Source organism: Vipera berus (genome assembly GCF_964194415.1).
Source record: "Vipera berus genome assembly, chromosome: 16".
NCBI classification, from domain to species: domain Eukaryota; kingdom Metazoa; phylum Chordata; class Lepidosauria; order Squamata; family Viperidae; genus Vipera; species Vipera berus.
Genome location: NC_138219.1, coordinates 10,060,373 through 10,076,251, shown reverse-complemented (window position 1 = coordinate 10,076,251; position 15,879 = coordinate 10,060,373). Strand labels below are relative to the sequence as shown.

At 60.8% G+C, this 15,879-nt stretch overlaps 2 protein-coding genes across 5 annotated transcripts; one reads left to right on the top strand and one right to left on the bottom strand.

Annotated features, from left to right (window-relative positions):
- The first annotated feature begins 1,358 nt into the window (after positions 1-1,358).
- Positions 1,359-6,370, top strand: CRABP2 (cellular retinoic acid binding protein 2). Its single transcript, XM_081340769.1, has 4 exons — positions 1,359-1,486; positions 4,395-4,573; positions 5,220-5,333; positions 5,741-6,370. Exons 1-4 carry the CDS (start codon positions 1,417-1,419, stop codon positions 5,789-5,791), a joined length of 414 nt encoding a protein of 137 aa, XP_081196895.1. The 5' UTR covers positions 1,359-1,416; the 3' UTR covers positions 5,792-6,370.
- A 1,932-nt stretch (positions 6,371-8,302) lies between these two features.
- Positions 8,303-14,594, bottom strand: LOC308675392 (dnaJ homolog subfamily A member 1-like). 4 transcript variants are annotated; one of them, XM_081340695.1, is made up of 9 exons: positions 14,569-14,594; positions 13,228-13,295; positions 12,311-12,461; positions 12,025-12,217; positions 11,517-11,621; positions 10,691-10,918; positions 10,148-10,378; positions 9,880-9,980; positions 8,303-9,601 (listed from the first exon to the last, which is right to left on the bottom strand). In XM_081340695.1, the coding sequence occupies exons 3-9, from the start codon at positions 12,440-12,442 to the stop codon at positions 9,374-9,376; spliced, it is 1,218 nt and encodes a 405-aa protein (XP_081196821.1). In that variant the 5' UTR covers positions 12,443-12,461; positions 13,228-13,295; positions 14,569-14,594; the 3' UTR covers positions 8,303-9,373. The 4 variants fall into 4 exon arrangements, with proteins under 4 accessions (XP_081196821.1, XP_081196818.1, XP_081196819.1 ...); XM_081340692.1 differs by having other exon boundaries at positions 13,228-13,997; positions 14,569-14,586; XM_081340693.1 differs by lacking the exon at positions 14,569-14,594 and adding an exon at positions 13,515-14,399.
- Between the last annotated feature and the right edge of the window lie 1,285 nt (positions 14,595-15,879).

The window sequence follows — 15,879 nt, the reverse complement described above, 5'->3', positions numbered from 1 at the left end:
GGTTTGGGGCTGGAGCCTTTCCTGAAGAGATAACTAGCCCAAGAGCGCTGGTCAGTTGCTCTGGTCAATTTCCTGGGCTTCCTCTGGCTTTCCAAAATTGAAAGGGGGGTGTTCTGCACCCCCTCCCTGGATTGTGGCTGGGCTGAGCCTCCCTAAAGCAAGCCTGCTTTCTTGGAACAATTGCCTGGGAGAACTGATTACTAAGCCTCCCTCCTGTACTGGGGGGGGACCTGGGGCCTTTTTTCTTTCAGAAAATTCCTCCTGTAACCCACCAACTTTCCGCAACAAAAGCCAGGTTGCCAAGCCAGGACTTTCGGACTCCCCTTCCTGTAGAGGGGGCCCCTCTCCCCACGCCTCTCCCCCCACCTTGGCAGGGCAGCCCATTGCCCTCCCCAGGGGACGCTCTGGGTCTTCCTACCAGAAGATCTGGGGACCTGGGGGCCCTTCCCCTCCCGCGTGGCTCCCTCAGCCCCAGAATCCCGCCTCTGGCCCAGCAGGGCGGCCCCTGGGGGGAGGTGCTGCCCCCCCTTCTCCATCCTCCCATGGAAGCCTGCTGACAGAGCATCACTCACCCACAAAGCCACCAGGAAGAAGTGGAATTGATGGATTCAATGGGTGGATATGGTTGCCCAGCCTCCTTTCACTTCCTTTTCAAGGGGGGGTGGGAGGGCAGAATGGGGGGACACTAATTCCCCTTCAAGGGCAGAACTTCCTGAGCGTGTCTGAAGTTCATCCCAGATGGGGTGTTTTCCCAGACAAAGGAGGGGGGCTGATGAACCCCCTCAATTCTTGCTGGCTTGAAGTGCTTTTACTCCCCTCTTCAGACACACCCTCAGACCCAGACACACACAGGCGCACAAACAGAAAACGGGGGGGGGGCACCAGGCAACCAGTCTCTGCAGACTAGCCTGTGTCCCCCAAACCTTTCAAAGCAAGAACCCTGCAAGGAGCCGACTATCATTTCCAGGGGACCTAGAACCTGGCCAAGTGGGGAGCCAGGCAGGATTTTCCATCGGCCTGGGGTGTCCCGGTCCCAAACCGGTCATCTACCCCGCGCAAGGTCGCCTAGGCGCCGACTTTTTCAGAAGGCCGGAGCCAGGAGGACTCCGAGGCCCGACTCCCGTCTTTGCTGCCCCCGACGAAGGGGGAGGCAGTCCGAGCCTTCCGGGCCTCTCTTCAGGACCCGGGGCTGGAGAGCGGCTTTCCAGGGATGCGGGAAAGGACTCCGGAGGCGGCGGGGCGCGCAGGTGAGCGGCGGGGGGCTCCTCCTCGGGAGGGGAGGGGCGGGGAGGGGCGGGCGGGCAGCTCTTAAAGCGAGGCGCGCCGGCGGAGCCACCAGCGGCAGCGGCGGCCGAGAAGCTTTGCTCGCGCTCCTCTCGCGCCGGATCAGCGACTAGCCCGGCCGTCCCCGCCGCCATGGCCGACTTCACCGGCAACTGGAAGATGCGCAGCTCGGAGAACTTCGAGGAGCTGCTGAAGGCGCTGGGTGAGCGGCAGGGCCGGGCTGGGGGCTGAAAGGGTCCGGGGGCCACGCAGAGAAGAAAGGGGGCGGGGAAGCCTCCCCCGCTTCCGAAGCCCCGAGAGCGAGCGCGCCAGGAAAAGGCAGGGGGGCAGGCGGCTCCTCCGCGCGGGCTGGGGGCTTCGGGTGGGCCGGCTCCGCCCGGGAAAGCCGAGGGAGACTGGCGGGCCCACCCGGACCTCAGTTGCGGGACCCCTTTGAAAAGGCTCCGAACACCCCCAGCGATGAGATCCGTGCTCAGAGGGCGTCTCTCTCTCTCAGAGCCGCTTCTCCGGCACCTTTTGCTCCCAGTGCCGAGAACACCCTGGAAAAAAAAGGGGGGGCGCTTGGCGTGAGAGGGGGGCAGTGGAGCCCTTGCTCCCGCCCTGGTCTGTTCCCTTCAGCAGCGCCGTTTCCTCCCTGGGAGAGACCGGGGCAGACGCCAGGCGAGCCTTCCAGACCGCGTCCGTCTTGGCCCTTTTATTCCGAGGATTAGAGGCGCAGAAAGCACGCGAGGCAGAACAGCGCTCTCTTTTCAGCAGCAGTTCGGGGGGGGGGGCGGAGAGGGTTGGTCCCGCTAGGGAGGCCGAAGCAGGAGGGGAGCCTCGGGTCTCCCGGGACAACGATTCAGCCCCCAAGCTGCGGCTCTGCCCGGTCCTTCCCTGACCCCGGACAGCCGTCGGTGGAGATGGCCCTTGCGGAGAAGAGCCAGGATGGAAAATCCAACACACACACAACTCCCTCTTGCCTTCCCTCCTCCCACCTTCAACTAGGAGAAAAAAATATCTGCGCACCTTTTCCAGGCAAGCTGGAGCCCACCCACCCACGCCCACCTAAAGCTAGCAAAGCCGGGGGAAAGGCCGCTTCCGAGGCTGCCTTCTTTCTGGGGAGGTCTCTGGCTCTCGGCTCCTCCAGCTCAGACTCACCCCTCCCCTTTTCTCTTTCCAAAGCAGGGGGAGATGGGGGGGGAGCGGCTCTGCAAATTCCTTCCAGCTTGAGGAAAGCGCAGCATAGTTCAGGATAAATATCAGATTCTTAGGTTTCCTCTCCAGTCGTTCCTGCCTCCCAGATGGGGATAATTTGATGCTGAGAGGCTGGAGGAGAGAGCGAAGTGGAATTTGGATGTGCGCTGTGAATTTGTGCGGAAGAGTGGGAGGGCACTGGGCTCACAGACTGGCAGGAACCTGCACCACTTAGGAGCCAGGCTGTGACCCAGTTCTTTGGGGAGGAGGTTGCCTGATCTTTCCCCAAGGGATTCCTGGGGGGGGGCATAAAAGTGCATCAAGATCCATCTCGCTCTTGAGGAGGCGGAAGTGCAAAGGCAAGTCTGGGCTGCAGCCGCTTGGGGGAAGAGTGAAGTGAATCCTCCAGCCCTAGAGGCAGTCTATCTCTGTGGCCAATTTAGCACCTAGGCCTTTGAGGTCCTGCTCTATGGTTGACACCACTGAGATGCCCTTGAAAGTTGTGAGGGCTCCCCGGAATAGCAGGCAGCCCTGCCCTGCTGTCCCACCCTTCTTTCTGGGGAAAAACCCACATTTCTTTTCCTTCTCTTTGGACCTTGCAAAACTGCCGCTTTTGCTCATGTCTTTGATCGTGTCTTGTCCTCACCAAGGGAAACATGGCAGCCTCTGACTCTCGCCAGCCAAGAGCCATGCAGCCCCCTTTTCCAACAGAGTTGGCCGGTCTCTGCTTCCAGAGGGCGAGGCTCCTTGGCACCCCTGCCACCCTCCACCTTCCGCTTCATCAGGGGACGCTCTCGTGCCAGTTTTAGGGCGGGAGAAACGCAATCGGGAAAACAAAGCGGACGGGGATTGAAGTGGTCTGTCCAGGAAATGCAGGGAAGCTTCAGCTACGGCGCTGATTGGATCCAGACCTCTTGGAAAATCTGACTGAATAGCAAACAAAATTAAGCAGTGGGAGCCAATCCAGAGGAGAAAAATTTGCATAGCTTAGCTGGCTGGGGAGTTGAAATCCACAGGTGTAAAATTGCCAAAGTTGGACACCCCTGGTTTACCCCTTCCTGGGATTCAGCAAGGCTGCCTGGAAGTTAATGCCTGAGTTTTCCCATGAAGCCTGAGTCCTTTCTGCCTCTTGCACAATTGTTAGCTCACACAACACCGTTGTCATCGCTTCCCTCGGGGAAGGTGTCATGACTGACGGTTGTGCAAGTTCTTGATGATGACTGTTTTTTTCAGAAACATGATAATGTCCCTCCTCACCCCCAATTCTCCTTAAAGTCTGTCATTGCCTCATACTTGGCTTCTTCAGCCTGGCTTAAGGCCCACGTTTGCAAACGTCTGTGTGCTTGTGATTTGTGTGTTTTAAGAAAGAAAACGAAAACTCAAAGATACCATTGAAGAAGCATCTGAAAGGCGAACAGGTTCATTGTTAGCATCAGCAAATGTTGTGGTGCAAAGACGCGCAGGAATGTGCACATACCCGGAGGAGGGGGCCTTACAAAATGCCCCCCCCCAGTTGGAGAGCTGGGTGTGTCCCTTGCAAATTGAGTCCAGCTGTTCAGGAGGAGGGAAGAAGCCCCATTTGAACCGTGTGACTGGCAAGCAGTGGAGAAAAGGGTGAATCAGCCACAGGCCTCCTCTGAGTCAATGGGGTAAAGGTTCCCCTTGAACCTGAGCCAGGGTTGCATCAACGGAAGCCAGCTGGGCTCCAGCTGACAAATTCCTAAAGGTTCAACCTCTCCAAAAAACCTCCACAGGAGCCAGGGTGGGCAGGATCTGTGGCGGAAGAGCAGCTCCAGTCTTCTCCAACCTCCAATGCAGAGCCCAGATTCAGTCTGAGGTGGATCAGGTTTAACCCAAGGAAGGAGAGGTCAGGGAGGCATGTCTCGCCCAGGTCCGCTGGGGACTGGCTCACCTCGGACGCCATCTCCTTCCAGGGGTCAACGTGATGCTTCGGAAGATTGCTGTGGCTGCGGCCTCCAAACCAGCAGTGGAGATCAAGCAGGAGGGATCCTCCTTCTACATCAAGACCTCCACCACCGTGCGCACCACGGAGATCCGTTTTGAGATCGGGGAGGAGTTTGAGGAGCAGACGGTGGATGGACGGCCTTGCAAGGTGAGGGAGAGACAGAGGAAGGGCCTGTGGTCTCCGTGGACCAGGAGAGGGGGCCCTGCTGGATGAGATGGGCCCTGGATCTGTGGTGCTCCCTCCCTTGACAATTCAGGCCTCTCTGCTCTGGCAAGGAAGGGCCTCCAGCTGCCCAGAGGCTGGCCTTGTGGAGGACATAGGCTGCTCCTCCCTGGCTTTTGTGATTGCCCCCCCAAGTACGGCCACTTTCTCCCTAGCTGGACCTGCTGCAGCAAAGGGTGGGGAGGGCTAGCCCTGCAAAATGGGGGCAGGAAGGCCAAACTGAGGGGGAGAAGATGGTCCAGGGGCCCTTCCGCCCTCTTCCCAATCCTTTCTGCATCTCAACCCAGGAAGAGGCATCTCTGTGCCCCCCCAGCCCTTCTCAGCCTGGGCAGACAATGAAAGGGGCAGGGGGGGTCTCCAGCGGCCCTTCAAAGCCTCTGCCTTCTGGCTCCCCCCTCCCTCTCGGACAGCCCCCTCCCCAGTGATGGATGAGTTGCCCTGCAAAGTGGAACAGATGCCCTCTCTCGGGTGACAAATGAGTGTGATGGGAGGGGGTTGTGTGCCTCGGTTGGACGGAGCAGGCCCCTTTTCTCAAGGGAGGGGGCACTTTCTTTCTTTCCCAACTTTCCAGAGTTTGGCCAAGTGGGAGAACAACAAGATCGTGTGTGAGCAGAAGCTGCTGAAAGGAGAAGGGCCCCAGACAAGCTGGTCACGGGAACTGACCAATGATGGGGAGCTCATCCTGGTGAGGATCCCCCCTGTCTTCTTCTCACTTGGCAGTGGGGACCCCCTGGAGCTGCGCTTCTCTCTCGTTTTCTCAGCTGCCCCCTTTTTTGACTGGCCTCTGTGAGATCAGTGCAACATCCAAACTTGGGGAGCACTTTCTCAACACCCCCCCAGATGGCACAGGTGGGGGCTGCAGGGAAAGCTGCCCCCCCTACAGAACCCTTTCCCCTCCTGAGGAAGGCAGGAACAGCAAAAAGTCCAAACTTTGTAGTTCCCCCATGTCCCAAGGTGCAGATTCTGGGTGGGTGGGGGCTGTAGGGACCCCTTACCCCTTCTCCCCACCTTTCAGCCTCTTTGGTCCCCAGCCTGGGAGAGAACAAGAAGCCACTTTTGCTTCCTTCTCAACTCGCTTCTTTGCTTTCTCAGACCATGAAAGCTGACGACGTCGTCTGCACCCGGATTTACGTCCGCGAGTGAAAGGACTCCAGCCAGTGCCAGACCCAGCGGTGGGGGGGAGGGAGACCGGACAGCCCAGGAGCATCCCTACCCTGCAGCGCAATGCCACCCTGCCTCCTGCTTTCTGGTGCGCTCAGAGGCACCGTCTGCAACAAGACTAAACAAAGCTGGTCAGGAGGGCCCTTCTACCCTGGCTGGAGGGAGGGGGCCACCCCACCCTGCTCATCCTTTACCCTGGAGGAGGCACACAGAGGCCTGCCTGGTTTGAGCGATTAACGGTGGAATCCGGGATCAGCTTGCTGGGTCAGGAGATGGCCCCTACAAGGTGAAGGCTCTTCCCTCCTCCCCCATTTGGGCTGGGGCACGGGGGCTTCCCTGGGCTCCTTGGCGGCAGCAGGTGTCCCCGACACCCCCTCCTCTTTCTTCCTGGCCAGTTTGTGCTGCTCCTCGTGCCTGCCGAACAAGCAAAGCCGCAGAGATGTCGTGCTGCAGGGACCCTCCGAAGGGCTGGGGCAGACCAGCTCTCACCCCCACCCCCGTAACATCACAGTCTGTAATGCCTGCAAAGGCGCCCGCATCCCCCCAGCCAGCATTAAAGCTTTTCCCAGGTTTTCTGCCTCCCTCCTTTCTATGATCCCTCCGGGAGGCGTTTCTTTTGTCTCACCACCCTCCCTGCGGGCAGAGCCCCCCTCGCTTTGCCAGTCTCTAGCAAAATGTTTGTAGGCTTAGGAAATCATCTCTGAAGCCCTTTTGGATCATTCCCACCCCATCGGATCACCAGCCTGCTTAAGATTCCAGAGGCTCTGCTGCTCCTTGGGGGCACCCATTATGGGAGGGGAGGGTGAAATTGGGGTCCCTGAGCAGGAAAGCGGCTGTCCAAGGCAGATCGAGGCCTCCAGCTTAGGGCACATGGTCACCTCCTGGAGCTGAAGCTGGGGTCTTTCCACAGGTTCCGTACCTGAGGCACTTCAGGATTGGGGGCGCCAGGCCTCGGAAATTCCTGGCAGCTTTAAATCAAGGGGGCAGCCCCCCAGCCAGCCAACACAGGGGCTTCACTGCTCTGCCAGGGCAGCTGCAAAGACCCTCTGCCTGCCCTGACCGGCCAGGTGGGCCCAACCTTGGAGAGGCCAAGCGCTCTATCAAGCCCCCCTGTTGCCATGGCAAAGCCGGGGACCCCTCCTGCATTTTGTGCCTGGGAGCATTATCCCAGGCAACCTCGCTTGCAGTGACCTTAAGCACCATCTTTCCTCTGGCGTTCCCAGGAAGGAGAACAAAGCGCTCCCCCCCTTCTTCCCTGCTCTGAAAGGGGCACCTTTCATCCCCGGACAAAGCCTGTCCCGGCCCTCCCCCTCTCGGCACCCGGCAGGTCAGAGGCCACAGACTGGCAGCCCCTCCTCCACCTCTGCACCGATGAGGTGTGGGGGGGGGAAGAGTTGGGGGTGCTCGCCCCCCTCCTTCCCAAGAGGCGGAGGGATGATCTGAAGGGCTTCTGGACAGCCCCAAAGAGTCCACCAGGGGCAGCGTTTGTTCCAGAAGTGATCCCCAGTGGCCAGCAGGGGGCAGCCTTCACTGTCGCTCAGCTTTCCACCAGCCCTTCCAAGCCCTGGGATGAAGTTTTCTCCAAGGCTTGGGGAGAGCTCAAACTTTCCCCCACCTGAGCAAGAACCAGCAAAGGAGGACCCTGAGAGGAAGCCTCAAAAAAAGTGGGGAGTGCAGCCCCTAACGTGGATGATCTCAAAGGAGGGACATTCCTCACCGGAATGGTGAGGAATGGAGAAAAGAGGGTCCACGTCAACGAGTAAACCTCAGCCGTTCTCCTCTTCTGAAAGTGAAAGCTGCGTGGGGCGAGTCGCCCCAAGCTTTTCCCTCTCCTTGGGCCCATCTGACCAGGCATTGCCAAGGACCTGGGGACCCCGTTCAAATCTCTGCAATGACCCCAACAGCCAGAAGGCAAAGCCACCCCGACTGACCAGGGAGACTCAGCGCTTTGGACTCGTACATCCGAGCCTCTCCCCCCACCTTTTCCTGTAAGGGCCACAATCTGGTAGCCAAACTCTGCCTTTCCTGCACTTTCAAAAAGCGATTTAAGTCTGGCACCGTTTGGAAATCAGAAACCACGTGCTGAAAAAAGGCTCCTTCCTGCAGCAGCACACAAAAATTTGGCAGATCCGCCTGGCTGGTGGGATGCCTCTGTCTGCCGGTCTGGAGGCTCCCCTTCTGCAGCTTTGGCACAGCCGCTTCCCGGACTACCTCCTTGCAGCCTGGGACCCGGTCCCATTCAGAAGCAGAGCCAAGATTTTGTGGGAAGGGGCCGGTCGGGCCCTGCGCTGATCCCACCTTGCGGGGAATCAGCTGGTCATGACCCACAAGAGCACAGAGGCTGCAGCTGGTGCCAACGGCTGCATTTGCACAACACCAACCTAGTGGAAAGTGAGCGAGTGAGGGGACGGTGGGCCCCATTGCGCTGAGCCCCAAAACAGTTAAGGGCGGCGGAGGAGGGGGGGACAGTATCAATAACCAGGCAGACAGTGATCTGGAGAATCACCTTTTTTCCTTGAAGCAAAATTCAAGTTCTGCAGACCCCGGAGAGTCCTACAAAAGTCGCGTTTCTCCAGTCAGTTTGCAGTCAGGAGGCAGAGCAGAAGGAAAAAAATAAGAGAGGAAAAGCAAAAAGTGGGGAATGAACCCCCAAGGTTCCTCAGCAAACACCGAGCTTTGCTGAGTTTGGAAACTAAGGCGCCTGGCCCCACATGCCAGAGGGGGGACTCGGGACAAGCAGGACCACCCATGGGGCCGAGAGTGCCCCCACACCGCTAACCTCTAACACCGACTATGCTACCCGGAAAAGACCCACTATTACTGCGAATGCTCTTGTAGAGAGGGAGGGACAACATCCAGGACGGCCCCTCTCAGTGGCACAACGGGAAGGCACTTAAAAGCCAAGGGCAGCCTCCCCCAACCCCCTCCCACCTGCAGACCGGCAGCTGAAGAGAGGCTTCCTTTGCCAGGGCTGCCAGGATGTGTCGAGGTCCAGCTCCCCACCCATCAGCCGCCCCCTGGCTTGTCTGCAAGACCCCCATCCTGGCTAGACTTTGAGATGGCCGAGGCTGGGAGACGGACGCGTTCCCACGGCCTCCGGGACTCCTTGCCCACAGCAGATGGCGAAGCCAGGGTCAGGAGGACTAACCCTGGATGCAAAGGAAGCTGGCTTGTAGCGGACGGGGGCCTGGACATTTTGTTTCTCTTTGGAGCCGGGGCTCTCCTGGAAAGAAACCAGCATTATTGTCCGAAGCTGGCAAACCAGGACAGGCCCAAAGCAGTCAGGCATGAAAGGCAGCTGAGGCTCTGAAGTTGATTTCTAGGGTGGAATGCTCGGGGGAGGGGGCTCGGGGGAGCTAAGACTCCCTAAGCTAGAAGGAGAGTCCCAGATGCGGCCAACCTCCAAAGGGTTGGGGGATCTTTGGCCAAAGAGGGTCTTTCTGAACCGGAGGGACTGCCCGCCCCTTGACCGCTCCAGCTGGACGGCCACTGGCGGTTGTTTTTTAAGGCACCCTGGGCTTCCTGCCCTGCGAGGCCACACGGGGGGGGGCTCTGTCCACCGGGCTACGAGGTCTGGCACTGGACGTTGTGGCGCAGAGGGTCTTCAAAGTCATCTTCGTGGTAGATCTCGCTCTGGAAGCGACGGCCGGAGAAGTCCGGCTGGGGAAAATAGTCCCGCAGCTCCACCTCCTCCATGTCCTCCGTGGCCATCACCTCTTCGTGGCGGGGGAAGAAGGACTGGAACTGGCGCAGCTGGTGGGGGGGCAGCCAGCCAGGCTGCGGGAATTTCACCTGGGCAGCAGAGGGGGAGGGGCAGCTGTAGCTGGGGGGAGGGGAACCAGGCTCCTTCCCAGTAGGACAATCCGCAGGAATTGGGGAAAATGGGGGAGCTACGGGGGCCCCAAGACGGCCAACAATTATGGCTCGCCTCCTCCCCCTCCAGGCCTTGCTCAGATGGGGGCCTGGCGCCAACAAGGCTTGGGGGGGCACTGGGTGGGACTGGCGGGTTGGAAGACCTCACCGGCACTTCCCCAAAGGAGCCGGCTGGGGGTAGCCGAGGGCCTCCGTACCTCAAAGTGGATGACCAGCCTCCCCTTCTGGCCAGGGCTGCGGTAGACGGGCATCCCCTCGTTCGGGATGCACCGGAAGTCTCCAGGCTTGATCACGCAGCCTGTGGGGCACAGCAGGCAGGGATGAGGGGCGGGCAGCAGCTGATCCAGAAGGCAGCCCCCCCGGATCCCTCCCAGGAAAGGGAGCTGCAGGAACCATTTCAGCTTCCAAGGGGGGAGGGCCGGCGCCTCCCTCCCTCCCCCAAGCCGAGGGCCCCCAGCCCCTCACCGGGCCGCGAAGAGACCAGGAGCCTCCGGTTGTCCAGGGTCTGGATGACCTGCTTGCAGCCACACAGGGCGTCCACCAGCGGCACCTCCCGCCGGACGAGGAGGTCGTTGCCCCTGCGCTGGAAGACCGGGTGCGGCTTCTGATCCAGCACGATCACAATGTCTCCGGGCTCGAATCCGGGCGCCTGGTCCCCCTCCTGGTGGAAGGTGATCTTCTGCCGGTCGGCCATGCCTGTGGGGGGGAAGAGTGGTGGGCTAGAGGCAGCCAGCCAAGGGGCAGCAAATCTCCTGCTACACCGGTGTGGAGGGGGAGAGTCCATTGCTTTGCAACAGGCTGAGTCTGCCTGAGTTAATGAATTAAATCAGCCAGAAGGGATTAAAACTAACCAAGGTTACAACTGACACAGCAATCTGGAGCTAGGCAGCTGTAACTGAACTGGTTCCTTGGGGGTGTGAAGGGGGCCCAAAAAGGCGGAAAGGGAGCCACCACAAAGGGGGAACCAGCGCAGGGAAGCCAGCAATGCTCAGCCCCCCCCCAGCTCACCTTTGTCCAGGTGCACATTGAGAATCTTCTTCTCCCGGACCACCTTCCGGCCATTGCAGGCGAGGCAGCGGTCAAGGGGCCGCAGCCATTCTCCTTGGCCCTGGCATTGCGAGCACATGGCCTGGATGTGGTGCACCATGTTGGGCCCCAGCTGGTGGACAATGACCTCCACGCCGGAGCCGTGGCACTTGGGACACCGGACGTCAAGGCCCTCCCTGCCGCCTCGGCCTGCAAAGGCAGAGTGGGATGAGGGGACGCAAGGGTGGCGTCGCTGGTGGCTCAGCCCGGCCCCTCCCACCTCTTTCAGCCTATTTGCCCATCCTGCCCCACCGCAAGCTCTCCGTCCCAGGAGCCCCTCCCTTACCTGAGGATGGGTCTTCCCCATTATCTGTCTGGGGGCCGGCCTTCCGGTGATCCCAAGCCTGAGAAACAGCCCCCCCCAGACGGTCCCTGGCCTCGAGGTCCTTTTGGAATCAGCCAAGGCTGCCCAGAAACAGGGAGCAGCGGGCCAAAACAGCTCCCGCCAAGAATCCACTCTGAGCCCAGCCGCCAGGCCCAGAACCCGCCCAGCCAGTCCCGTGCCAGAGCTCAGCTGGACTAATTCCAGCTCTGGAGCATTTTTGCGGCTTGCTGAACTGCTGCACACACCCAACGCAGGTGAGTTTGGCGCCTTGTGCAAACTTGGCCGATGGGCTGTCGGGTATCGGGTGAAGCTCCGGAGCTGAGCTGCAGCTCCTCCTGCTCCCCAGGTCGCCCAGCACAGCAGACGGAGCCCCCACCAGCCTCCCCACCCTCTGCCCTGGGGAGAGCCCCCCACCCCACTCACCCCCACAGCTCCTGCAGATGACGTTCTTCTGCAGGGAGAGTTTCCGGGTGCCCCCGTTGTAGAGGTCCTCCAGGGTGACGGTCAGCAGGTGGACGGCCGTCTTGCCTACGAAGGGAGAAGCCTCAGAGACAAAGGGCTGGAGGAGGAAGGGGGGGCGATGGCTGCGATGACGGAGCCCCTGGGATTGGGGCAGGATGGGGCTTGTCGTCGGCAGCCTGAGTTCCCTCTGGGCTGAGCGTGCCAGGGGGATGAACCACTCCTCGGAGAGTCTGACTCCCCACCAGGGCTTGTGGGGTATAGACAGACAAGCAGAGGAGGGGGGGGTTCTCAGGAAGCCAAGCACCCTCCCTGTACTTTCTGGGCCCTGACACGGATGGGGAGAAGGCGGGGGAATCCTCATCGCTGCCCTCCAGCCCCCAAGTCCAAGGCTGATCCACCCGCACGGATTCCCCTGCCGGCACACGCGGTCCCAGAGCAGCCTGCCCTGCCCCCGGCTGTGCTCCCCTACCTCTCCTCTCCACCCGGGGGCCCTGCGTGCGGCCCCCTCCTCCAAAGAACAGGTCAAAGATGTCCATCGGGGTCCCAAAGCCGCCCCGGCTGGCCGTGCCGCCCTCCTTCATGGCCCGCTCCCCACCTCGGTCATAGACTGACCTCTTGCTGGGGTCAGAGAGGACCTCGTACGCCTGCGAGATCTGCTTGAACTGGGGAGGGAGGGAGGAAGAGGGGGCTAAGACCGACCCCAGAGTGGGCAGCACCACCACCCTTGTTGTGCCCACCTTGCTCTCCCCACCTACCCGCTCCCCCTCGCTGGGGTTCTTGTCCGGATGGTATCTGAGCGCCAGGCGGCGGTACGCCCTCTTGATCTCGTCCATGGTGGCACAGGGCTTGACGCCCAGCAGGTCGTAGTAGCCCGTTTCCCTCACCATCTTTTCTCCAGAGGGAGTGCTGGGGGGGAGGGGAGGCTGTTGGTAGGGGGAGCCCCCCAGGAGATCCAGCCAGTGAGAGGCTCAGCCAGAGGCCCACAGGGCTCTTTGCCCCATCGCCACAGACCAGCCGCCACCCGACTCTGACGGCTGGCAGGCTTCGCAGAAGGGGCCGATCCGAGGGAGACAACCAGCCTCAAAACGTCCCTGAAGCTGCCGCAGCTCGGCAGGTTTTCTCCAGCCGCAGCAGCGCGTCTGCCGCTCAGGCCCTCCGCCCAGCCTCCACGGGGCCAGCTTAATAGCCTGGCAAGGGAGCCGGAGCTGGGCGTGGGGCTGTGTCAGCATCCCAAGGCGCTCATTAGCCGGCCTGCCCCACAGGATGAGCGTGAGTTTTCAGCCTTGCAGGGCGTGGAGGGCAGATGGAGGAGGAGATGGCGCACACACCGGCCCAGCCGGCTCGGCCTGCCCTACTTTGCTCGGCTCCTTCTCGGCAAGCCCAGGGGACCCATCGCCCCAAAGGCTGCCTCCTTCCTTCGGCCCCACCGGGCTCAGCCCCCTCCCCGCCCAGCCCCACGGCCTGCTTCCTGGGTCCCTGATGGGCAGGGAAGGGGTCCCCAAAGAGTTTCTGGGAGGGGTCAGAAGCCCCTCAGGACGCAGCAAAGAGGGCCCGAAGCCCACCCACCCCTCCATCCCAGGCAGCCTCGCCACCCACTCTGCCCAAGTGCCCCACAGCTGCCTCTGCCTACCCAACAGCTCCCTCCCTCCGGAGCCCCAGCGTGACAACCCACCTTCTCCCGAGTCCTCCTGCGTCTCCTCAAGAGAATCTGCTCCCGGAGGCCTGAAAGGGCCCGATTCCCTGGAAATCCGTAAGATTGCTGAGCGAACAGTTTCTCACCTAGAAATCTCCCCGGTGGCAACTTTGTGGGCTGCGTGAGGCACCCAAGCGCAGGGCGGAGGGAGGAGACGCAGCCGCTGCCGCCGCCACCCACAAAGCGGCCCTGCCCCGTCAGCTCTTTCGGAAGCCGGGAACTCCTGCGCGCCGCCTCGCCCAGAGCAGCCAGGCCAAAACAAGCACCTGATCCTGCAAACGCTGCGCTCCTTTGATGCTGTGAGTGCCCGGCAGTCAGACGGATCCGGCCCTGGGATCACCCCGTCCCGTCTCCACCACGGAGCTCAAAGGAACCACCGGGAGACTTTGGCAGGCTGGTACAAGACCGGCCGGCACAAGAGCCTGAGTGCAACTGACTCTGTGCAACGGTGAGCCAGTGAGCCAAGCAGCTGCACAGTTACTCACACAATCCAGTCTCATCCCGGGTCGTCGCACCCTCGGGTGCCACTACGGGTGCCACTACGCCCGGGCACCAGGCCGAGAGTCACAGCTCACATGCAGCCACCTCACCTTCCTGCCGAGGGACGTCAAGGGGGCAGAATGATGCCCCCAAGGGAAGAGCGGCACAGCCCGCACATGTACGTCCTCTTGCAAATGATGGGTCGCGGAGTGAGCGAGAGGGGGGAAGGAACGCAGTGCCTTGGGTTGCAGATTTTCCCGGACTCGCAACTGTTCAGACAAAAGAGGGCCGTTCCTCACGCTTATGACCACTGCGGCATTCCCACGGTCACACGATCAAAGCTCAGACGCTTGGCATCCGGCATGGATTTAGGATGGTTGCCGTGCCCGGGGGTCACGTGACCGCCTCTCGTGACCTTCCACATCAAGGGGGGAAGTGCGACGGTCTTAACGACCACGCGATTCACCGAACGCCATAAAAGCTGCAAAGGGAAACGCTGGCTCCAGCCGCGACTGTAAGTCGAGGACCACCTCTTGCTGCCCCCCCCTTGCCTGCCGGCTTGACAGGAGGGGCTGGGAAAGGCAGCGCTGATCCTCCCGGCTCCTCCTGGCTAAGCAAGAACCCACCCGGGGACGGAGCTCCCAGCCGGCTGGCAGAAGCCAGGAAAGCGCCCCGGGTCGAAGCCCCGCTTTGCCCTTTCCGCTGCTGCCACGAGGCCAGGAAACGTCCCGGCCCCCGAGATGAGGCCAGGCTCCCCCCCGGGCCTCCCCCCGGCCCCTTCCCCAGCCCCGCACCACACCGCCCATCCTCCCCAGCCGGGACGGGACGGGAGACACTCACCCCCCGCTCGGAACTCTCTGGAACGGCGACCACGCCCCCCTCCGTGCCCATTGGCCCCCTTTCCCCACCCCTCTCGGGGAGGCTCCGCCCTAGGCTGCCGCCATTGGGCCGTTCGGCAGGGACCGCTCGCGGGGCGGGATTCCGCCCGGTGACGTCACTTCGCCTTTGATTGGGCGCATGTTAAGCACTCTGGCCGTTCCGATTGGCCAGCAGGAAGTGAGGGCGGAAGAAGCGCGGAGTTTGCCGTTCTGCGCCTATAGTGTGGACGTATCGAACAAATTGCCAGTTTCGGTATTTTCCATTTAAGAAAAGGGATTTTGGCGCTGGGGAAGGAATAAATAATTTGCTTTTTAAAGGCATCGAGGATCAGGAGGAGGAGGAGGCTGTAGCCTCCCAGAGTCGGTGGGAGTCGGGTGACATATAAATTTAATGATTACTATATAGACAGCAATGTGAAATGTTATTTACAACCTAATGATAAAAATATTTATTACATTTACCATTTATATTCTGCGCAACTCCCAGTTACATCCTGGAACATAATAATTATAGTCATTAATTAATATTGCCATTTCCTTAGAAGCTACGGGAGCTCTGAAACGTCAGTCTGGGCGGGTGGGATGCTCTGAGCCAAGGAGCTGCGGAGAGGGAGAGCACGGCTGGCGACCCTCGTCCTAAGGGAGCCGACAGCCTCCGGATCCCGCGAGGGACTTTTGCGGTGGGTTTGGGTGCTTTCTCGGCTTCGCTCAGCCCTCCTGGAGAAGGTTGCTGCTGTTTTTCCTGGGGGGAATCGCTAGGTGGCGCCCAGCCTCCTCGCTTCGCTGCCTCGGCTCCCGATCAGCTGCCGGGCTCCCCTCACTAGGACAGCTGGCCGAGCTCCGCCGCGGCTCGGCGCACCCGGCCGGGGGCAGATCAGGGTCTGGGGCCCTCGGCTGCTGCTCGGGCAGATCCTCCGGGACTTGCGGGAGGCGAGTGGCTGTTGCCTGTCCCACTCCTGGGGGATCCAACTGCACGCGGAGGGATCACAGCCGCTTCCAGCCCTTTGGGGAGCCAGACCCCCCCCGCCCTCCCCCTGCAAGATTGGTTGTGAAGTGGATCCGGCTGGAGTGGAGTGCCTGGAATTCGCCTGGAGAATGTCACGGTGGCTGAAGGGCACCACTTCCAGCCCTCTGAAAATAGGACTTCAAAGAGGAAAGATAGTTGCTTTCAGCACCCCAAAGAACAGGCCGGAAATAGAAGCATTTCTCAATGTCCCTTTTCACTTGGTGGCTGAGTAACTTCCATCTGGGAGCAGAGGAGGAAAACAGGAAA